Source organism: Pseudophryne corroboree, chromosome 3 (assembly GCF_028390025.1).
Source record: "Pseudophryne corroboree isolate aPseCor3 chromosome 3, aPseCor3.hap2, whole genome shotgun sequence".
NCBI classification, from domain to species: domain Eukaryota; kingdom Metazoa; phylum Chordata; class Amphibia; order Anura; family Myobatrachidae; genus Pseudophryne; species Pseudophryne corroboree.
The window spans coordinates 394,552,186-394,577,652 of record NC_086446.1 but is presented as its reverse complement, the minus strand read 5'-3'; the positions used below and the strand labels follow the sequence as shown (position 1 = coordinate 394,577,652).

General features: G+C 43.6%; 1 protein-coding gene across 1 annotated transcript in view; it reads left to right on the top strand.

Moving 5' to 3' along the window:
* The first annotated feature begins 816 nt into the window (after positions 1-816).
* The window catches only part of LOC135055715 (glucose-6-phosphatase catalytic subunit 1-like), an 82,030-nt gene continuing 57,379 nt past the window's right edge, over positions 817-25,467 (top strand). Inside the window, exon 1 of the mRNA XM_063960093.1 lies at positions 817-1,075. Coding sequence (XP_063816163.1) covers positions 846-1,075 — 230 coding nt within the window. The 5' untranslated portion in view covers positions 817-845. The remainder of the gene's footprint in view (positions 1,076-25,467) is intronic.

Sequence of the window (25,467 nt, the reverse complement as noted above, 5' to 3'; positions counted from 1 at the left end):
TAATAATTATTATTATTATTATTATTATTATTATTAATATTATTATTTGTATAGAACTTCTCTCCAAAAGGCTCAAGGGGCCTGATTCAGAGATGTACATAAACTCAATGGTTTACATACTTCTCCAATGGTGAGAGATCTGTGCATGCGCAGATTCTGAACTTGTTCTGCGATTTACATGCTGCGGCCAATTGGGAGCGGAGCAAGGATGGCAACAGGCAGCGTTGGTGAAAATGGAGGGTGTCACTCCCGATTTCTGGGCATGCTGAAGAAAGTGGCTGCATGCTAAATGTAATTATAGTAAAACATTTTCCTTGGATTTTACAATAAATAAGAACATCTTTTACCACACTTATTTAATACAACACAGTTGCCATGCCTCACTGCCTTACTTACAAGGACAATATTTTCACATTTGTAGGTCTGGAAATACTGTGTCTACTTCATTTCTACATTTGCCAAGTGATGTCAAAAGTTTGTCACAGGACAGAAAAGAAGATTATACAGTATATATACTAATTAATCTCAAAATCCCATTTTTTACTGGTTTAGCAGATAAAGCCAAAGGATAGCAACAGGACTTCAATAAATAAGTCCACAGCTGAGTGCAGAGAGTCAACAGAACAATTACTAATGTTATCTGATCAGTAAAAGGTAAAAAAGGCAGATTGTGGCCAAAATGAACAATTATGCTGGAAAAATCCAATGGTGAAACATTTGTTTGATGTCTCTTGTTTGTAGAGTAGGGGAGGGAGGTGTTTATGAAATGCTATAAAAGCTGGGGGTAGAGGTGCTTTAGGTCACTATAGATAGAAAACACTGTGTGCTAGGGACAGATTTGCAGAATGGAGGTGGGCATGGATACTCTTCATGCTATGGGGGTCTATATAGTCAAACATCTTCAGGATAACTTTATGAGTTCTGAAGACTGGTTTATATTTGTCTCACATGCGGCCGACCTCAGAAGCACATTCTACATCATCTTCCCCATATGGTTCCATTTGTGTGAGTCTGTTGGAATCAAACTTATATGGGTGGCTGTGGTCGGTGATTGGTTGAACCTTGTTCTTAAGTGGTGAGTACTAAAGAAAATCAGCACTCACATATCATTATCTGTATCAGAAATAAGGATAGTATTAACATTCTCCACATAACGTTTAACATTTTCATTGTGCCCCTGGTTGATGCCAGTTTTTTTTTTGTTATTATTATTATTATTATTATTATTATTATTATTATTATTATTATCCAGGATGTATATAGTAAAATAGGTTTTGTAATATTTGACTGCATTGGCAATGTGAGCTTACAATCTACAAAAAAAGCAACATGTGAAACTCGTAGCTTCCAATCCAGGAGACGTGCAGGAGAGATGAGTATTAGAGTATTTGGCATGCTGTTGGTTAATGCATTAACCAACTCTATGCCAAACACTAACCCCAACCCCATTTGACTCCTGTGAAGATAACCACTGACTAGTAAAAATAGCATTGTATAACGGGTAACTGTTTTAACAACCAAACACAGTCTCAATATTAACAATCTTACTAAATATCCCACTTGGTGTCACAAAATAAAGGCAATTACTGTAACTGTAAAGTACATGCAAGAAATAAATAATTTACATACAAAATGATGGCAACTTTAATCCCAAGGATGGCGATCCCACAGAATAATAGCATCCATAAACTGACACACTCCTGCATTAGCACAGTGGAGTGGATAGGAAATGTTCCTTACTGTCACATGAGAGCATTCCAGTTCTGATGACACTGCATGAATTCTCCTGTCACAGGAGAACAGAGATATAATTAGACATCTAAGGTTCCTGGCGAGATAGAGCACTGAAACCCCTACAATTTGGAGACGACAATAGTCTGGCCAGCCCTATACAGTACATCACACATTGGGGCTGATTCTGAGTTTGGAAGATGTTTTTGCTCATATACAAATATCAAGTTTGAGCCTATAGCGTATGCACAGGTGACAATCAGAGATGTGCGGCTAGCACTTTTTGTGTTTTGTGTTTTGGTTCTAATTCCACTTTCGTGTTTTGGTTTTGGCTTGGTTTTGACAAAACCACCCTTTGCTGTTTTGGTTTTGGATCTGGATGATTTTTGAAAAAAACATAAAAACAGCTAAAGTCACAGAATTTGGGGGTAATTTTGCTCCTACGGTATTATTAACCTCAATAACAATCATTTCCACTCATTTCCAGTCTATTCTGAACACCTCACACCTCACAATATTGTTTTTAGGCCAAAAGGTTGCACCGAGGTAGCTGTATGACTAAGCTAAGCGACACAAGTGGACAACACAAACACCTGGCCCATCTAGGCGTGGCACTGCAGTGTCAGACAGGAATGGCAGATAAAAAAAGGCCCCAAACAGCACATCATGCGAAGAAGAAAAAGAATTGCAATGAGGTAGTTGTATGACTAAGCCAAGCGACACAAACAGTTGGCCCATCTAGGCGTGGCACTGCAGTGGCAGACAGGCGGGCAGATATTTTAAAAAAGGCCCCAAACAGCACATTATGCAAAGAAGAAAAAGAATTGCAATGAGGTAGTTGTATGACTAAGCCAAGCGACACAAACAATTGGGCCATCTAGGCGTGGCACTGCAGTGGCAGACAGGAGGGCAGATATAAAAAAAAGGCCCCAAACAGCACATCATGCAAAGAAGAAAAAGAATTGCAATGAGGTGGTTGTATGACTAAGCCAAGCGACACAAACAATTGGCCCATCTAGGCATGGCACTGCAGTGGCAGACAGGAGGGCAGATATTAAAAAAGGCCCCAAACAGCACATCATGCAAAGAAGAAAAAGAATTGCAATGATGTAGTTGTATGACTAGGCCAAGCGACACAAACAATTGGGCCATCTAGGCGTGGCACTGCAGTGGCAGACAGGAGGGCAGATATAAAAATAAATAAATAAAAAGCCCCAAACAGCACATCATGCAAAGAAGAAAAAGAATTGCAATGAGGTAGTTGTATGACTAGGCCAAGCGACACAAACAATTGGCCCATCTAGGTGTGGCACTGTAGTGGCAGACAGAAGAGCAGATATAAAAAAAAAGCCCCTAACAGCACATAATGCAAAGAAGTTAAAAGGTGCACCGAGGTTGCTGTATGACTAAGCCAAGCGACACAAACAATTGGCCCATCTAGGCATGGCACTGCAGTGGCAGACAGGAGGGCAGATATCAAAAAAGGCCCCAAACAGCACATCATGCAAAGAAGATAAAAAGGTGCACCGAGGTTGCTGTATGACTAAGCTAAGCGACACAACCACCTGGCCCATCTAGTAGTGTCAAGCAATGGCTGAATGTCGAGAGTGGGACGCAATTGTTCGGTCCACTGACAGCATCTCCAGCACGCTCCAGTCACTTTAAAAAAAATCTGCAATTGGTGGACTTATACGGCAGTACCCCAGGACTAATATAGCAGTACCCCTGGACTCATACGGCAGTGTCAGACAGGATGGCACTCTTCCAAAACTAGGCACCAAACAGCACCTCATGCAAAGATGTCGAAGAGGTACAATGAGGTAGCTGTATGACTAAAGGGGGGTACACACGGAGAGATCCGTGTTTAAAATCTAAGCAATCTGACTAGATTGCTTAGATTTTAAGCACGGATCTGCCATGTGTATGCCCCCCAGCGACAGTGATGCGTGGCCCCGCGCATCGCTATCGCCGGTGCTAGATTGAGTCTGCATACAGGCTCAATCTAGCAGGTTGCTCACTTCAGCGCTGTGTGAAGTGAGCGGCCCCCCGTCGTCATTCCCCTCCCCTTGTGTTAAGATCGCTCAGCACACATCTCTCCCGTCAGTACCCCCCTTATGCAATGCAACACAAACAATTCCAACTGGAACTATATGTCCAAATCACTGGAATTAATTGGCAAGATCACTGTAATTATACGTCCAAATCACTGGAATTAATTGGCAAAATCACTGGAATTATACGTCCAAATCACTGGAATTAATTGGCAAGATCACTGTAATTAATAATTATATGTCCAAATCACTGGAATTAATTGGCAAGATCACTGTAATTAATATGTATACATCCAAATGGAATTAATTGGCAAAATGTCGGCATCGCCTGCCTAGTGAAGTTGAATCTAGATGGGATTTGTTACCGGGGACACAATTCCTCCATCAATTGTCTAAATCCCACTGCACTAATGGCGGATACCGGATGCACATCTAACACCAACATAAGTGTCAAGGCCTCAGTTATGAGGGCTTCCACCGTCATGTGAAGCTGAACCACTAGTCATGAACATAGGCCAGGGCCTCAGCTGTTCCTTGCCACTCCGTGTCGTAAATGGCATATTGGCAAGTTTACGTTTCTCCTCAGACCATTTAAATTTATTTTTTTACTGAACTTTGGCTTTTTGGATTTTACATGCCCTCTACTATCACAATCTGCATCGACCTTGGCAGACGAAGTTGATGGCATTTCATCGTCTATGTCATGGCTAGTGGCAGCAGCTTCAGCACTAGGAGGAAGTGGTTCTTGATCTTTCCCTATTTTATCCTCCAAATGTTTGTTCTCCATTATTTTTCTGGAGTTATATAACACAATATGTGGCACAAGAGAGCGTACCCCTACACCTCACAGGGCAAACCCTGTAAAAATTATTTGGATTAAATATTAATAACCCCTTTATTTGGAGTAAATAATATACAGCACAGGACAGCACCACTGAACTTATATGGCAGCACCACTTGACTGGATTTATACGGAATTATATTAATTTATATGGAATTATACGGCAGGATAACTGGAATTATATGGCAGTATCACGGGAATTATACAGCAATATCACAGGAATTATACGCCAGTATCACGGGAATTGTACGCCAGTATTCCGAGAATTATACGGCAATGTCACAGGAATTATACGCCAGTATTCCAAGAATTATACGGCAATGTCACAGGAATTATATGGCAATATCACAGAAATTATACGCCAGTATTCCGAGAATTATACGGCAATATCATAGGAATTATACGCCAGTATTCCGAGAATTACACGGCAATGTCACAGGAATTATACGACAGTATTTCGAGAATTATACGGCAATGTCATAGGAATTATACGCCAGTATTCCGAGAATTATACGGCAATGTCACAGGAATTATACGCCAGTATCACAGGAATTATACGGCAATATCACGGGAATTATACGCCAGTATCACGGGAATTATACAGCAGTAACACTGGACATATGGCAGCAGAGGACACCACCACTGTGACTGGTCATTGGACTGATGCACAAGAGACTTCCCCTGGTCTAATGCAGGACAACACAGCACCACTAAAAGGGACTTATACAGCTACACTGGATATATGGCAGCAGAGGACACCACCACTGTGACTGGTCACTGGACTGATGCTGCACAAGACACTAGCCCTGGTCTGATGCAGGACAACACAGCAAAACTGCAAGGGACTTATACAGCAGCCAGCAGCACTGGGGACATATAGCAGCAGAGGACACCAACACTGTGACTGGCTGGACTGATGCAGCATAAGACACTGACTTCACTGGACTGGACTGAGCAGCACAAGACAGCACTAGAATCGCCACCCCACTTTCCCACCCCCACACAGACACTGAAGACAGAGACACGTCCTCTCACTACACTCTCAGAGACTGGAGTGAAAATGGCCGCGACGCGCGGCTCCTTATATGGAATCCAAATCCCGCGAGAATCCGACAGCGGGATGATAATATTTTGCCTCATTCGGGTTTCCGAGTCAGGTGGGAAAACCCGAGCCGGGCTCGGAACTGGGCTCAGAGCATGAGGTTCGGTACGGCTCGGTTCTCTGAGAACCGAACCCGCTCATCTCTAGTGACAATGTATGCATTTTTGTGTATCTCCCTATGGAACATTGCCAGATCTGTCTTTCTCTGAAATGGTCGACAATGTAATGGTGCAGAACTGTTCTGTCTTGCGGCAGTGTCATGGCAATGCTGTGGGCATGTAGCATGAGGTCTGTGTTATTCTGAGTGTTGGGTAAGGAGAATGGAGGCTTGTTTCTGATGAATCTCTCCCCCCTAACATCGGGCCAGTGCAAATGTCAATCCTAATGATGACTGCTGCGGCTGGACAGAAGAACAGTGGGAGGGGCAGATTCCCACTAGAAGCCACATGGATCCTGACGTTAGGTCTACTAAGACTTGCATTAGTATAAGGTAGTAAATCAGGCTACTGTGACTACACACAAAGACAGACACTTTGCGCCCAACTCAGAATTAGACCCATTGTGAGTTACTCTGAGCTGAAGCAGGCCTGACTCTGAGCTGAGTTGGGTCTGACTCTGGGCTGAGAAGGGCCTTACTCTGAGCTGAGGAGGGCGTGACTCAGCTGAAGCGGTCCTGACTCTGACTCTGAGCTGAGGTGGGTCTGGCTATGGGCTGAGGTGGGCCTGACTCTGAGCTGAGGTGGGCCTGAGTGAGCTGAGGATGGTCATGCCTTAAAAGCCCTAATAGTAAACTCATAATATAAATTATAATCACACAAATTAAAAATGTAGGCAATTAATCCATGCCGTATGTCACACCTACTGTACTCTTAATTTGCCAAAATAAATCAGACTGTGTCGTTGCACTGGAGAAAAATAGTGATTAATAAGAAAATAAAAAGAAACCATTGCTGCAGCTGAGCTATACTTAGCAGCCCCTGCGATACTAGCTTGTAGTGGTAACGTTAAGTTACAGCTCGCTGTGCCATTCTCTGCATAAATGTGCATGTGTGAGTGGGGCAGTCAGCTTGTGCATGCAACATACTTTTCTGTTACAAATAGGCCACCTGGGCAAAGTACAAGTTTTAACAGTAAACTTGTTCCGCAATTCAACACACATATTACACAACACACATACTGCATGTAATTTCTGTTTGCCAAAACATTACCCGGATCACCAGGCAGTCTGCAAATGTCTGTGAAAACACTACTATGTTACTGTGTTACAATATGTGGGAGTTTGGTTTAACAAAAATTACCCATCAGCATGGGATTTTCCATTATTGTATTGGTCTGACAACTGAATGTTAGTAAATGTGTAACCCAAGACAACTTACTGACATAGAGCAGATGCAGAGCATTGGCTACAGTTGTGTTCCCAAATCAGAGGTGCTAAAGCCTAATTGTGTGTGAAGGTGTAACTGTCACATGCGCCAGGTGTACGTCATACATGTGCCACATACACATATAGCACATGATGTTACCATTTATTTTGCTTGTTAAACACGCATTTGCTATTGGTTTTCAATAAAGCTTAAAAAACGTATTTCCCATACAGCAGTTTTTCTTTGCGTAAACATGGATACAAATGAATTCACAAGCAACAAAGAAACCTCCAAAAGAGGATAAGTTGTGGGTTTGCAATCAGCCACTCGAAGGTAATTTGCTAGTCCTGGTGACTGACTTCATTAGGACCAGAGCACTTGCCCTGGCCCACCTGTACAACCACTGTATTAAGGGGATGCAGCTGATATGCCGGCAGTCAGAATCCTGACACAGGCAATGCCGCCAGCTGGAAAACCTGCTAACGGGCTATTCCCACACGACACCCATAGAGTGGGAATAGAACCTGTTGTGAGCGCAGCAAGCCACCAAGCCCACTAGCATTCTGGCGCCCGGGATCCCTGCGTTGCTATGCTTACCTCCGGGATCCCAACCGCCGACATATAATCCCCAACCTTTATTATGTAACCCCTGAACAGGCTGCATTGTTTGTGGTTTAGATTTACCAAGGTGCTGGAAACATCCCCTAGTGATTCTGGTTCATGTTGACATGATAACATCTCGCATTTGCTACAAAGTTGTCAGTTGTACATTTATGCTTAGAATCTTTTATTCCACCACTGCACATCTGGATTGAAATCTGGAGACTACAGAGGCCATTGGAGCCAGGGCCGTAACTAGGTGTGTGCCAGTCGTGCCTGGCACACAGCGCAGATGTGCAGGACCACTGGCAACACCCACCTGGCCACTCCGTCACCACCGTGTCCCCCCGCAGTCTCTGCCAGGCTACCTCTCACATAGGTAGCCGGGCAGCACTGCAGCTCCCCCTCCGCTCCCTCCCCGTGTGCTGGGATAGATGACGCCACTGAACCCGAAGCATGGCGAGCGAAGCAAGCATGCGAGTGTACATTTTGGGTACCCTGTTCACCCTTAGCTCCTCCTCCTAATGACATCAGAGGTCTTTTTGGTTTTAGCCATAACCAACGGTGTAAGGCATGCTGGCTCATCACAGGTAAGTATAACACACTCTCTCTCTCTCTCTCTCTCTCTCTCTCTCTCTTTCTAATGTGTAAAAAAGGGGGACTGCCTGCCATAATGTGTAAAAAAGGGGACTCTGTTACTGTAATATGTAAAAAAGGGGGACTCTGTTGCCATAATGTGTTAAAAAGGGGGACTCTGCCTGCCATAATGTGTAAAAGAGGGGGGCTGCCTGCCATAATGTGTAAAAGAGGGGGGCTGCCTGCCATAATGTGTAAAAAAGGGGGACTGCCTGTCATAATGTGAAAAAAAGGGGAACTGCCTGCCATAATGTGTAAAAAAGAGGGGCTCTGTTGCTATAATGTGTAAAAAGGGGACTCTGATGCTGTAATGTGTAAAAAAAGAGGACTACTTGCCATAATGTGTAAAAAAGTGGACTGCCTGCCATAATGTGTAAAAAAAGAGGGACTGCCTGCCAAAAAAAGGGGGGCTCTGTTGCTGTAATGTGTATAGAGGGGACTCTGCTGCTGTAATGTATAAAAAAAGGGGGACTCTGCCTGCCATAATGTGTAAAAGAGGGGGACTCTGCTGTCGTAATGTGTAAAAATGGGGGACTCTGCTGCCATAATGTGTAAAAAAGGGGGACTCTTCCTGCTGTAATTGGTAAAGAAGGGGGACTCTGCCTTGCCGTAATGTGTAAAAGTGAGCTATGCCTGACATAATTTATAAAAGGGAGCTATGTCTGCCGTAATGGGTAAAAATGAGCTCTGTGGCCACGCCCCTTCCCCAGGAAGCCATGCCCCTATATTTTTGGCGCATGCCTACTGCATGCACTGGCCCTGATTTGTAAATGGGGAGGGGGGTGCTGATGCTGTTTCGTGCACACAGCGCTAAAATGTCTAGTTTTGGCACTGATTGTAGCACATTAAACTCACTGTCAGGTTGGCAGATACCACTTCAGAGGACTGCTGGGTACTTCCAGCCTACTACTTTCCGCTGGTCACTAGGCATCTGAGATGTCTAGCGGTTGCGGGGGTACTGTGTCTGTGCAGGCAGGACGTGCAGATGTACAAGATTTTAATCAAAAGGGGGCTTGACTGAGTAAGCCTTTGGATTGGCTCCTTCACACTTTATGTGCACTCGGCCCTGCCAGGACCTGCCAGTTATAATTCATGCCTGCAGCGTGAGCCCCTGGTACTCTGTTCCTGGTTCCAGAAGCTTGATCTTTGTCAGTACTCCTGGAGGTTCCTGGGAATATCATGTATTCCTGGTCTGCTATCATCTGCCAGAACCCTGTATGGCTGGAGCCCCAACCTCACAGCCATATCCTGTATTCCTAGCCTTCTCACCATCTGCCAAAACCCTGCATGGCTGTAGCTACAACTCTTCAGACAAATCCTGGACCCTGTGATCTCCAGACTGATCATATAAGCCCTTACTGTTCTGAGCATAAATCCAGGTGGTCGCCTAAGTACTAGTGAACATTACTCGCGCTATAGGAACAATGAATCACTGTTAGTGGTTGAAGACCTCGCTAGTAGTGACTCTAAGGGTCTTTTACGAATCTGTTCTGGTTACCGTAATACATGGTCCGCAACAAAGCTCAGGCTGTGTTATTTAAACAATGCTGTAAGAAGCCTAATGTGTATCAAGAACATTCCCTGCACCATTACCCTACAATTTGCATGTCACAGCAAAAATTTAGATTTGTTAGACCAGACACCATTTTTAAAATACTAGTCTTATTTTGGTGAGCCTGTGCCCACTGTAGCCTCAGTTTCCAGTTCTTAACTGACAGAAGTTGAATCTGGTCTGCTGCTGCTGCGGCTGTTAACCATCCACTTTAATGTTCAACGTACCGTGCAATCAGAGATGCTTTTCTTCATGCCACTGTTTTTTGTATTTTTTAAAGATTACATTTTTATTGGTTTTCAAGACAGTACAAATATAAAAGGGGAAAGGGTACAGAAATAAGAAAAGGGGGAGGGAAGGGGAAAGGGATACAGCATATTCAGGTGTCATACATGTATTACACATATTAGTAGACCTAGTACCAGTCCCTGGTAATAAGCATCAAAGGCTAACAGAAATAACAGTGCCTAGACACAGGATAGAGCATTATGTCCAAATTTAAGAAAACATCACAGAATCGGAGTCAGGCTTGACCAAAAATAAATACCAAATCAGGGGGTACACATTGAAACACGAGGTTATAGCCGGAAATACCTAGGAATGTATTTGGAGGTTATTCTATGGGTAAAATCTTACTGCCACACATAGGGTGAGCCTCCTTATACCTGGTCCACACTGCCAATTTAGCCGCGTGTCCGGTCATCAGAGAGACAAAGGGCACACCGGCGGTCTCGAACTCAAAGTGGGATTGTACTGCAGTTTCAACAGCAGATATTGTGGGAATCAAGGATGTGTACCATTTTTGTGCTAATAATAATTTTGTGGAAACTAGAATGTGGCCTAAAACATAGTGGGCACTAGGGGGTAAGTATCCCGGGAACAAATTAAGTAATGCCAATGATGGTTGAGATAGAACCGTAAAACCCACAATTTTGGAAATAAGAAGGAACACCTGATTCCAAAGCACAGCGATTAGAAGGCACGACCAGAAGATATGAAGAAGCGTTCCAACTTTACCGCAGTTTCGCCAACAATCCTTAGGCGTAGTCAGCCATATAGAATGCAGTAGAACCGGGGTCAAGTACTGATGTTGTAGGAGCTTGTAATGATGTTCTATATGAGACATACATTTTGAGATCCGGAAGCAGGATTGAAATACAGACTTCCATTCCACCTCCATCAAGGAACACTGCAAACATATTCCCATTTAATTTGAGATTTAAGTTTAGCAGTGTTTTGGGGATGAATTAGAAGTGTGTACCATCTTGATACTGCACCTTTACCATCCGTTCTCGTGACTAGAGCATACACAAATTTAGGTGTCGGAAACACTCTGTGGGGGGGCTGAAGAACACTATGTAACCAGTGTCTTAGCTGCAAGTATTTATAAAAATCCCTACTTGAGAGGGAAAACAAAGCTTGGATATGAGTGTAAGGCATTAGAACCCCGCCTCCGTAACCTCGTTCAAGGACCCTACGCCCTGGGAGGACCATAGTTCAAATTATAGATCAGGGATTAGGCATGCCACTCCATGTAATGAGAGTTCCAAAGAAGGGAGAGAGATCTCTACAATTTTAGATACCAAAACCATCCAGGTCTTAAGAGTGGACTGAACCACTAAGGATCTTGAGGCTATGTGAAGTCCTTCTACTACAGGCAACCACAAAATATTCAATAAAAGAAAGGGGGAAAAGGAGTCCTCTCTCCAGGGAGACCCAAGGTTTGGGGTTGCATGCCACTGTTTTAACGTATGGTTACTCTAATCAGCTTGAAACAATCTGGCCTTCTCTTTTGACTGTGTCATAAACAAGGCACATTTGTCCTCAAAACTGCTGCTCATTGGAGGTCTTTTGTTTTGCACACCATTCTCTATAACTCTAAAGACCATTGTCCATTAAAGTTCCAAGAGATGAGCAGTTTCCGAGATACTAACACCACTCCATCAGTTGCCAGCAGTCCAGTTGCCAGCAGTCATGACACATTTCTTCTGCATTCTGGTACAGTATTGGGTCTGAACAACAACTGAACCTCTTGATAATGTTATGCATTGAATTTCTGCCATGTGATTCACAGATTAGATATTAGCTTTAATTAGCATGTGTACATTAACCATCGGATCAGCTCTGCTATGGCTGTCTGGATTCTGTTGGCACACTGGCCACATACAGTATGCAGGGATGAGGGAGGCAGAGCCACATGGGCCTGGGGCTAAAAATGCTCTAGGACCTAAATTGAGAAAGGGAAGAGCTGTGACTGGTGCTATGTGCGTGTGGCTAAAGCTACCTGAATGTGTACACCCCTACACTATCAGCCCCACTGTATTCTTAAATACACAAAAATACAAAAATTGCTGAATGTTGTGTGTGTATGTGGGGGGAAAAACAACCTCAAAATGCAGTTCTAATACTTAAGATGTATTGCTGACTGGCAGCTGATCACCATCATGCTGTCGTTATGATGGGCTTATTTCTATGTGAACCATCCAGGCACCTGTGGTTAGTGACTTCTCCACTTACTAACATTCAATACAATATCTTCTCATTGGTGGATAAACTCTGACCATAAAATGGAAGTGGGTCATAATAGTTTTGAATAATATGGGACCTACAGGTTAGAACAAAACATACTGTATCCTTATATTATAGCAATCATTTCAGAACTTTGATTCATCTGAACATGTGTCATTGTTTGAACAGCATAGAATTCAGGTATGGGACATGTAATATGGCAGTCACTGATGCTCTGTGTATTATATGGTGGTCACTGATGCCCTCTGTATTATATGGAGGTCAGTGATGTTCTCCGTGTTATATGGAGGTTACTGATGCTCTCTGTATTATATGGCAGTAATAACCACTCCCTTCTTGTATGGCAGTCATTTTTGCTCTCTGTATTATATGGCACAGTCACTGATGCTCTGTATTAAATAGCGGTCACAGAGCTCTTTAGCCCAGTGGTGGACCAGGGCCCCAGTAGTCCACTGGCTTTTTTAACATTTTTGCAACTGACAGGGGAGCAGAGTTTGATCGGTGATGCCGCTGGTGGCAAATTGTATTGTGGGGAGCAGCTGCCTGCTGAGATTGAAGCTGCCTTTGCTGCCTGCCTGTCTGGTTACTGCTGGCTCTGCTGATTTGCCTGTGGAGCTTATTTGGTAACGGTCTACAGCACACTGCAGTTCAGATATTAATCCTGGACATGTAGCAATTTACTGTGCAATTGCATGTGTACAGTTCTGTCTAGTGTTTAATGTCAGAAAGCCTTAATTCTATACAATACTGATGTAGCTGCAATACAGGTGAGATTTAATTGAAATAAGGTCTAATTAGCTCTATGCTTGCGCAGCATGTAGGCAAGAAGTAAGAGGTCGGAAACATTGCAGCTACGTACAGGTTTGCAGTCCCATCCTCAAGCAGTCCCCCAAAACAGTTGTGACACGCCTGCGGTTTTGGCAACAATCTCCATGAACTCCAAATAAGTTCTCTCTGTGACCACCGTCACAAGACCACCGCAGCACATGCGCTGTGTGACTTAGATACATGCACATGTGTCAAAAAACCCCAATATACTTTGTACTATATCGACATTGCGTAGAACTCTGAATCATGGCCCTCATTCCGAGTTGTTCGCTCGCAAGTGAATTTTAGCAGATTTGCTCATGCTAAGCCGCCGCCTACTGGGAGTGAATCTTAGCATCTTAAAATTGCGAACGATGTATTCGCAATATTGCGATTACACACCTCGTAGCAGTTTCTGAGTAGCTCCAGACTTACTCGGCATCTGCGATTAGTTCAGTGCTTGTCGTTCCTGGTTTGACGTCACAAACACTCCCAGCGTTCGCCCAGACACTCCCCCGTTTCTCCAGCCACTCCTGCGTTTTTTCCGGAAACGGTAGCGTTTTTTCCCACACGCCCATAAAACGGCCTGTTTCCGCCCAGTAACACCCATTTCCTGTCAATCACATTACGATCGCCAGACCGATGAAAAAGCCGTGAGTAAAATTCCTAACTGCATAGCAAATTTACTTGGCGCAGTGGCAGTGCGGACATTGCGCATGCGCATTAAGCGGAAAATCGCTGCGATGCGAAGATTTTTACCGAGCGAACAACTCGGAATGAGGGCCCATGTCCACTATGGTGCAACCCACTTCCCAACTTCTGGTTTCAGGTTTGGTTTCCAATAGGGGTTGACCAAAAGTGGTTGAAAAAACCTGCATGAAAAATGTCCATTTCTATTCAATGATGAGATTCTGTGAAAGAGTTTTATGTATGTATGTGAAAAAAATAAAAATGAAAGGGGGGGAGCAGCAGTAATGCTGTGCCAAGAGGCATTCTGACTTCTATGTGTAGTGGCAGGAAAGATATATATATATATATATATATATATATATATATATATATACAGGTTGAGTATCCCATATCCATATATTCCGAAATACGGAATATTCCGAAATACGGACTTTTTTGAGTGAGAGTGAGATAGTGAAACCTTTGTTTTTTGATGTCTCAATGTACACAAACTTTGTTTAATACACAAAGTTATTACAAATATTGTATTAAAAGACCTTCAGGCTGTGTGTATAAGGTGTATATGTAACATAAATGCATTCTGTGCTTAGATTTAGGTCCCATCACCATGATATCTCACTATGGTATGCAATTATTCCAAAATACGGAAAAATCCCATATCCAAAGTACCTCTGGTCCCAAGCATTTTGGATAAGGGAGACTCAACCTGTATATAAACAAGCGCTACTCTGAGAGGGTTTTCCAAGCAGCTGTTCTTATGGGGTAGTCACTCCCCACAATACATATGTAGAACAAGAAAAAATTTCTTTGATAAACAGCGCTAACTTAATTATATATAATACATTGGAAAGAACAAGGTAATCTAAAAACCTTCATTTATTAAGAAGAATATTTTTTGCTAAAAATATATATAATCATTAGCACCCCCAAATTCACGAAGCTGGAGTGTCACATATACATTCTAATTAAAAAAAATCACTGAAACATACAGCATTCATATAGTGTCCTCTCTCCAAAGTCAAATATCAGGGACTTTTGATACAGTTCTGTGGGCTACAGTCCATATAGAAATATGTGGTCACGGACCAGTGGCAATGGTCCTAGATGATTTTATGCATATAATTACCAGTCCCAAGGTATTTGTAAAGGGAAGAATCCTCCTCGTGTTGGGCCTTTAATAGCAGAGTTTCTCCAAGGTTGCAGTGGTGTACAGCACGATCAATGGAGTCCCCTTTAACCTTTGTGGTTTGGACCAGAAGTGACCTCTAATCATCCAATAGATGATAGATGGAATCGGAGTCCACAGAGTCCCTTAGACCGGAGAGGGGCAATGCTGACGCGTTTCACTGTCTACAGACAGCCTTTTCAAAGGTCCTTCAGTGATCTTTTTAATTAGAATGTATATGTGACACTCCAGCTTTGTGAATTTGGGGGTGCTAATGATTATATATATTTTTAACAAAAAATATTCTTCTTAATAAATGAAGGTTTTTAGATTACCTTGTTCTTTCCAATGTATTATATATAATTAAGTTAGCGCTGTTTATCAAAAAAAATGTTCTTATTCTGACTTCTAAATCTACTGCATGATGGTCACTGATGCTCCCTGTGTTATATGGCAATCACTGATGCTCTCTCTATTCTAAGGTGCTCACTGCAATGTTCTCTGCGGTGGGTGAGGTCGTATAATCATACATACCTACTCTCCCGGAAGCTGCAGGAGGCTCTCATTCTTTAGGGTAGCCCTCCGCACCCCCGGAAGAGTGGGCAGGTCTCTCGCATCCTGCTCGCACCCTAGTGATGCGGGCAGGATGGAGAGATAATCTCCCTTATTCGTGAGTCCATTGGGTGGGTAAGGGGTTAAAATTACACAAATTGCGTCATTTAAGCCCCGCCCCCTTTCCGCAGACCCGCTAATTGCTGTATTTTCTCGCTGTGGGGGCGGGACTTGGTGATGTCACAGTCCGGCCCCGGCCCCCGAAGACTCCTGCAGCGTCTCCTCTCCGCGCTTCTCCCGGAGAGGAGAAATATCATGTAGGCAAGTATGCGTATGATACAAGCAGCAATACTTACCTTTGAGTCTTGAAACCATGCAGCCTGCATACTTCATTTAAAAGCGAAGACACCCCAGAGTCACAGAATAAATGCAGCAGGTCAGTTTTACGCAATTTTATTTTATGCAAACTGTCTCCTTTGCATCAGCCCTATAATAAGTGTTTGATGGTTCCAAAATAGCAGTAACTCTGGGAAGATCTGTTAAGCCTGTTGTTCTCAGGAAGAAGCAGATAATTGAAAATTAAACTATTAATTGAGAATGCTGCCTCAAAGGCTTGTTCTCATAGTAATTATGGTGGGATTTTGCAACTGACTTCCTCTTTTCCTGATAACATATGGAAGACATATTACTAATCAGAGCACTCTGCTGCAACCGTGGTAAGCCTGTGTTGCCGTAGTAACGTATGCAGCTAATATGCTAATACTAGTTTCAGCCCTTCCCCTTCTTGTGCAAGTGTGCATCTGAATGTGCCAGGACTGGGGCAACCACTTGCTGCATCTTTATTACACTATTACCTCCGCACCCATAGCTTTGGGGGTGAGGAGAAGAGCTCTGACCTTTCTCCCATTGCTGGTTATCTTTGGGGCATGGAGACTTCATTTTTTGGGGTCCCCACTTTCTTAGGGATTCCAGTCCTGAGCTGACCAGTCAAGGTGCTGGATGCTGTTATGGCAGGAGGACCCCACGCTGTGTGTACTCCTGCTATAGTATCAGCTCTGCCCTTATTTGTCAATACCAGCCAAGGCTCAGAGACCCAAATCTAGATTTTCATTTACGGAGAGAGACTTGTCCATCCAGAGAAGGGTCTCACAGGTGGCCGCTGGTGCCATACTTCCATTACTTTATTCATCTGCCCAGAAGATAGCAATGATTGGCATCAATGCCAGAATATTTACCAGCTCCTGCTCATATGCTGATGCCATATTTCTTAAGCTCTCTTCAGAGTAGTAGGAGGACTGAGGGCCTGATTCAGAGGTGACACAGCATCAATGTCAGGTGCAACTGGGTGATGTTTTAAGTCTGTGAGTTGCACTGCAGATGCGTCCCGATGGGCACTGGCGGCTGTCACAGAACCAAGTAGGATGCGAGAGAGGCAATTTTGATAGGCATTCCTGGGAGGTTGCGGGGGTGGCTAGTCAGACCCGTGCACGTTGCGGGCGTGTTGCTACCAGATACTGCCTCCAAAGATGCAGTTGTAATGGCATCAGCAGCCATGTTCAGGCAGACTGTCTGAGCAACCATAGGGCTGCTGTAATATCTGATGGTGCGAATGTTGTGCGACCAATGTATATTTGATATTACATCTTTGCACACAAGCAGTGGATTAGAGACACAGCCGGTGGGCTTCTCTTTACAAATTCCTTTGGTTGTGATATTAGCATATACCCGCAGTTGTGCAGTGTAAAGAGACACAGACATAACTGCATTTTGCGTCCATCTCTGAATCAGGTCCTGAGTGTCCTAAGTGCCTCCACATAGCACACAGAACTTATGGCACTGATGTCATCACAGAAGACAGAGAATACTCTGGTGCTGTGTCACAATCTTTTCTATTGTCTGCACATGAGCCTGCACCATATTTCTGTGGCTACCTTGCATATAGGACCCTTCATTCCGTGAAGCACTGGATGGGTGCCCCATGCAGAGAACATGTGCTCCCACACAGACTGCTGACAGAAAGGATCCATATTTAGATACTGAGTAAAACTAATGGGGCAAACAGAATGTTGTTGCCCATTTACAGAAATAGACATGAACAGTCAGCAAGATCTTGCTCATTTTCCACATTATCCTAAAAATCTCTTCATGTGATAAAATAGCAAAAAAAATGTCAGGAACAAGTTAGTCATATTCAATAAATTTTTAATTTGCATTGCATAGTGTTTTTCCTTAAATGTAGCAATTTATTTCATTTTAGAAGGGTTTCACTGTATGTGACTTTCGCTGGGCTATACATAGTCCTAGCAGGGGAAACTGTATATCCTGGTGTAACACCTGCTCACTTGTTTCAGTCTTCACTTGTGGTGTGATAGGATTTTGCAGTTATACAGGTGGAGTATCCCATATCCAAAATGCTTGGGACCAGAGGTATTTTGGATATCGGATTTTTCCGTATTTTGGAATAATTGCATACCATAATGCACTGGCGTCACAAGGTGGGTGCGGGGGGTGCGGCCCGCACCCGAGTGTCATCTGCCGAGGGGTGACACCTAAGTGCCGGCTCCTGCTCAGTTACAGGAGGCGGGTGCTGCACTGTTACATTACGTGCATCAACCCGGCTCCTGTCACCATGTAGGAGCTGGCACTGCAGACACGTTAGTCTCTGGGGTCAAGTAGCAACTCCCGGACCCCAGAGTGCCGAAAACGGGGGTCGGTGAGCTTAGCCACGCCCCCACGTGAAGCCACGCCCATCGCGTGGGCCGTCCGCGAAGCCACGCCCCCTTTGTGCCCACTGCCACACAGGGTTCAGAAGAGGTGAGTGACGCCTCTGCATAATGAGATATCATGGCGATGTGACCCAAGTCTAAGCACAGAGGGGGTCATTCCGATTTGTTCGCTCGTTATATTTTTCTCGCAACGGAGCGATTAGTCGCTAATGCGCATGCGCAATGTCCGCAGTGCGACTGCGCCAAGTAAATTTGCTATGCAGTTAGGTATTTTACTCACGGCATTACGAGGTTTTTTCTTCGTTCTGGTGATCGTAATGTGATTGACAGGAAGTGGGTGTTTCTCGGCGGAAACTGGACGTTTTATGGGTGTGTGCGAAAAAAACGCTACCGTTTCTGGGAAAAACGCGGGAGTGGCTGGAGAAACGGAGGAGTGTCTGGCCGAACGCTGGGAGTGTTTGTGACGTCAAACCAGGAACGAAACTGACTGAACTGATCGCAGTTGCCGAGTAAGTGTGGAGCTACTCAGAAACTGCTAAGAAGTGTCTATTCGCAATTTTGCTAATCTTTTGTTCGCAATTTTGATAAGCTAAGATTCACTCCCAGTAGGCGGCGGCTTAGCGTGTGCAAAGCTGCTAAAAGCAGCTTGCGAGTGAACAACTCGGAATGAGGGCCAGAATGCATTTATGTTTCATATACACCTTATACACACAGCATGAAGGTCATTTTAGCGAATATTTTTAATAACTTTGTGCATTAAACAAAGTGTGTATACATTCACACAATTAATTTATGTTTCATATACACCTTATACAAACAGCCTAAAGGTCATTTAATACAATATTTTTAATAACTTTGTGTATTAAACAAAGTTTGTGTACATTGAGCCATCAGAAAACAAAGGTTTCACTATCTCACTCTCACTCAAAAAATTCTGTATTTCGTAATATTTCGTATTTCAGAATATTTGGATATGGGATACTCAACCTGTATTAACTATTGACAAGACTTCTCTTCTTGGTTGTGCCTCTACCTGAGCTGCCTGTCCTCCTCCAAGGAAAGGTCCACCATGAGTTAGCTTGGAGTCACTCCTATTGGCCTAATGTGTTGGTGTAATGAACACTGTACCCTTCCTCTCTGAAATATGTTAGGACACAATGGGGCCGATTGAATTGTGGTGCACGCCACCTGCTGGCCGTCTGAATGAAAAGAGCGTCTATCGGAACTATTCAATTGTTTCTGGAGTAGCCGCAGCACTCACATTTTTTCTCGCAGTCTCAGGAGGATCGAAAGAAAATGTGTTAAAAGTTTGTAGCTTTGGGCGCCCAAAGCACCCAATCCTGGACTTTGGACGCCTATTCAAGCACTTTAGATGGGTTTAGCTGCTTTGCGCGGCTAAACCCGAAGCTGTCAGGCACCTTATCTGGTAACGGGGGTCTTATCGGGGCAACTATTGAATAGCTCCAACAGATACCCATTGCTATAGGTTGCCAGCAGAGGGCGTAGTAAACAACTGAATCGTCCCCAATGATATAAGTTTAGAATTTATATAACCTAATATGAGTAAGGGATTTTGATTAAAAATAACATTATTATTTAAATGTAATTAACTAAAATTATAAATGTAACTTCTAAAAGCTTGGGAACATAATTGAATTTCGCTTAAGACAATTTTATAGATTAACAACTAATGCAAATGGCTAATAGCTTCTTCACTTACTCTGACTTGCCAGTGTAGCATTCCTTTGCTTCTGAGTAATTTCATGATCATAGTATGGTGTATATCACCTTCTCAGTTGAGTTCAATGCTTCCATCCAAATCTTGGTGCTTGATGTGATTGACAACAACGGCCGTCGGGGGAGCGTCACAGCAGCATTGCGGTGGTGGGTCGGGCCAAATGGGGGTGGGCCGGGACTGTTTTCAGGGCAACTGCATGACATCACACACTGCCGCTCCGATAAAAAAAAATGGCAGATGACCACCTGAGAGCACAGCCAGGCTGCACTGCCAGGGGTCAACCTTAGTTCTGATGGCTCCCAATCTAATTGTGGATGCATGGGGAGGCAGTCTCACACATGCTAGTTTGCATTGCATGTGAGGAGATGGACGCATACGCAGCGATCTGCGTCCATCTCTGATTGAACTCCAGTGTCCTCTTCTGAGGACCTTTACCAAAATTAGAGAATATGCCACCTATTGGCAGTTTTTAATTTCTACAAAAACAATAAGGTCAAAATAAAATGGCAGAGAAAAGTTTACCAACAACGAACACTTCAAGGATTTATGTAAAACTAGCTGTTCTACCCGTTCTTCACAAGGGAGTTTCTTAATTTTCACGGGTGTAAATTGTATTGAGAAATTGGGATGTAAATTTGAGACTTCTTAATGTAAGTAAAAATGAATGCATGGTTCTTGGCGTTACCCGAGGAACACCCGTAGCAGATACGGTAAAAAGTGACAGGACCATTTTTGTAGTTTATTAAATTCTACACACTGGAGGTGCAATCCAAATTTTGATCCCATTGTCCATTTGGGCGTTATCGTTCACGCAACGCAAGCCACGCATAGGTAATGATGCCATTGTGTCAACATCCTTTTCATCCCCTAAAGGGGAATACTGACGGGAGAGATGTGTGCTGAGCGATTTTAACGCAGACCGCTCAGCACACATCTCTCCCCCCGCTCAGCACAGCGCAATGTGCTGAGCGAGGGGGGGGTGGGGTGCGGACGGGGGGCCGCTCACTTCACACAACGGTGAAGTGAGCGACCCGCTAGATTGAGCCTGCATGCAGGCTCAATCTAGCATCGGCGATAGCAATGCATGGGGCCGCGCATCGCTATCGCAGGCCGGCATACACACGGCAGATCCGTGCTTATAATCTAAGCAATCTAGTCAGATTGCTTAGATTTTAAACACGGATCTCTCCGTGTGTACCCCCCTTAGGGGGAGGTTTATTAAAATTCTAATTATGTTGTTTTCCTATTTCCCTCCTGCAGAATACCTTTGTTAAATTCGATCTACCTAACATATCAGGAAGTAAGAGAATTAGTGATGAGTGAGTGAGTGAGTGAGTGAGTGAGTGCTTTCGCATTTTTGTAGTTTATTAAATCCTACACATTGGAGGTGCAATCCAAATTTTTATCCGATTGCCTGTTTGGGCGTTGCTTTCCCCATAACGTAAGATACGCATCGGTAATGACATCAACCCCTTTTTCATCCCCTTAGGGTAGGTTTTTTTAAATTCTAATTACGTAGTTTTCCTATTTCCCACTTGAAGAATACCTGTTAAATTTCAGCTTCCTAACATATCGGGAAGTAAGAGAATTAGCTGTGAGCGAGTGAGTGAGTGAGTGAGTGAGTGAGTGAGTGAGTGAGTGAGTGAGTGAGTGCTTTAGCATTTATATATATATAGATCTGTGTAGTCAAAGATAGCAGTGCAGATGAAATAAATTCAAAGAAAGGAACGTTTAGGGCATTATATGATAGATGTTTTACTGAAAACTAAATAAATATTTTTTCACAGTTGATTTAAAATCATATGTACACTTCAGTAGACGTCTGCAATACACAGATCCATAGTGCATGCATGACTTATCCTGGCATATAGGCCTAATCAGCACCGGCCCAAACCAATATGATGCCCTAGGCAAGATTTTGGCTAGTGCCCCCTAGAACTTCCGCTAGTTCCACCTCTGACACTGCACCATCACCCCTCGCCCATAGCAGGCCTCATTTTGGTGTTCCTACCCCATATATTTGAAAAAGAAACAGTGCACACATTTGGCGCGCAACCCAAAAAGGGGCGTGTTCTTACTGGGAAGGGGCATGGCCACACAATAGAACCCACAATTCAAATTACGCCACACAGTAGTGCAACTTTATTCACATTATATCATCCGATAGTGTCCCTTATTCACGTTACAATACATAGTATAGTACCACTTAACCTTATGTATGTTACTCCTCACAGTAGTGCTCCTTATTCACATTACACCACACCACATTGCTCTTTATTCACATTACACCACACAGTAGTGCCCTTTCTAGATGTTACGCCACACAGTAGAGCACCTTATACTCATAATGTCACACATAATGCCCCTTACACATATGCCAAACACGGCCGCTAATACTGTGACCTCTGCCTCTTCTTGGATACAGATGTGTCCTCATACATCTTGCCTCAATACACCATGCAGCAGGAGATGCCTGGCGTGATTCAGCTGGGTGCCTTTTTTGCTGTAAATGCATGTTATTTGCATTGCTATGTGACTAGTATGCACAAGCAGCTTCTGCTGATTAAAATGACATGCAGCATGCCTATATTATGTGTGTGACTGTGGCTGTATATGTATATGAAATGCTACGTTACAGTGATTTCCAGTAATACACTGTAACATATCATTTCATATGCAGATACAGCCACAGTCACACACAGAATACAGGCATATCATTTTAATCAGCAGAAGCTCCTTGTGCCCCTAGGCATTTTCTTAGTTTGCCAATGGCTAGGGCTGGCTCTGGGCCTAACCTAAATATTTTCCTCATATAATAGCCATATATACCAGTTTTGGCAATTGATAACCTTTGTGTCCTGGGTGCTTCTCCAACTTTTACACCAGATTCAAATTCAGTAAAATTCAGTTCACAAAAGTACAAAAAGGCTAACTATCTAAGTAGGAAGCAAACTCACAAGTAAATGAAAATATCTGTGTTAGAAACACTGAGGACATTTGTGCATCTGGAGAAATATATCCATAAATACATGAGGCATAGAAAAAAATTTTTTTTCATCTTTCTGGAAAAAATAAGCAACATGATAAAAACTAATTAGAACCATATCAGACTTTTGTTTTTTTTTATATTTTCCTTTATTTTTTGCTATAAAAAAAACCCCAAACTTTCATGGTTAAAATACTGGTGGTCATTCCGAGTTGTTCGCTCGGTAATTTTCTTTGCATCGCAGCGATTTTCCGCTAACTGCGCATGCGCAATGTTCGCACTGCGACTGCGCCAAGTAAATTTGCTATGCAGTTAGGTATTTTACTCACGGCATTACGAGGTTTTTTCTTCGTTCTGGTGATCGTAATGTGATTGACAGGAAGTGGGTGTTTCTGGGCGGAAACAGGCCGTTTTATGGGAGTGTTTGAAAAAACGCTACCGTTTCTGGGGAAAACGCGGGAGTGGCTGGAGAAATGGAGGAGTGTCTGGGCGAACGCTGGGTGTGTTTGTGACGTCAAACCAGGAACGACAAGCACTGAACTGATCGCACAGGAAGAGTAAGTCTCAAGCTACTCAGAAACTGCACAGAGAAGTCTTTTCGCAATATTGCGAATCTTTCGTTCGCAATTTTGCTAAGCTAAGATTCACTCCCAGTAGGCGGCGTCTTAGCGTGAGCAAAGCTGCTAAAAGCAGCTTGCGAGCGAACAACTCGGAATGAGGGCCACTGTTCCATGATAGTGGGCAAAGTGGACATGTGTATAACTGCTTTAGGTTAATAGCAAAAAAAAACCAAAAAAAACCTTTTTGTCTTTTTATAAGCCTTAAAACTAATAAAATATATATATTTTTTTAAATCTTACACTAGGTTAACATAATGTATACATGAAAGGGTTAAGGTTAGTTATGGTTTGAGACTCAGGAAATGTTTAAGAACTGCCTGTCAGCCTAGTACAAAACAAATATATTGTTACAAAATTCCTCATCCTAAATTAGTATTATTAGTATTGAAGTAAGAAGTAACAACACAGTCTAATTATGGGCTATTTTGTAATTTACTGCATTTTACATCTCATCCTTTGCGATTGCAAGCAGACAGTTGAGAATTCTATGTTGCACTTGTGCTCTCTGTATTGTTGTTTTTATTACATACATTTGGAACTGCGGAAGATGTGCTGAGAAATACCGGTTTGTATCCTATGGGTGGAATTCAATTGTTGTTCCACCGGCAGCACTAGATGGCGCTAAAAGGGAGCTATACAATTGTAGCTCTGTTCAGGCATGCTGGCCACTGGCGTCTGAATTTCAGCTCACCCACCCCAGGTGTGGTGAGCTGAAATGCGAGAAAAGTGACCCATTTGGGCGCCCAAACTGCATTTTTCGTGATCGTGCCTCGGACTTTGCTGTGTAAAACAGCTAAACCCGACCTTTATGGGCGCGATCAGCATGAAAACTACATACTCTCTCACTTTAGACGAAAGATCGGGTGCTATAATCAACTGAATTCCACCCTGTGTGAATTTGTCATAGCAATGTATCAATTTCCACTACAAATTGCCTTTTTTTTTATTTAATAACATTTAATATCTATGGGGGGTTATTCAGTATGAATTGCAAATTCTGCAAATTCTTTTGCACGCTGGGGGCCACCCATCGCAGAGCAAGGCCACCCAGCATGCTAAATGGCCTGTCCAGTGGCTGTGACCACAATTTAATTGTAGTCGCAAGAACTGTGGACAATCCCCTGCAGCCGCTGCGTATGCAGGCGGTCCGTCGCCATTTTCTTGATCGGAGCGGCTGCATGTGATGTCACGCAGCCGCCCTGAAAATGCTGCCTACCCTCCCCTGTTTTTGATGTGCCACTCGCCCACCCCACGATTGCCTCTACCTGTCAATCAGGCAGAGGTGTTCGCAGCCAATGCGATCAGATCACAATAGCTGCTAACGCACATGCAGGACGTGACCTGCACGTGTACACTGCCGCTGCAGCTTGGCTTATTGCGGTCACATCAATTAGCAATGCAGCCTGAATAACCCCCTAAATTAGCAGATTGAGATTATTTCATATTTATGCCTTAACTTTAATGTCATTAAAGCCCTGTGACATCTGCTAAAGTTGCCTGCATCATGTTATGATTCTGTGTCATAGTCAGTGTCCAGGGGCGTCGGAACGGGGGGGCAAGGGGGCAGCTTGCCCCCCCCCCCCCCAAATATGACAGATGCGTAAGGGAGCGCTTACCTCCGGATCCTTGCAGCCACAGAGCCGGCGCTGCTCGCTCAGCAAGGGTATGCAAAGCAGGGAGACGCTCTCCCCGCTTTGCTACCCTGCTACTGCCGCTGGACCTGTCAAACTGGATGACAGGTAGCGGCAGCGCTGGCAGCGTGTAGCGCCGCTCTCTC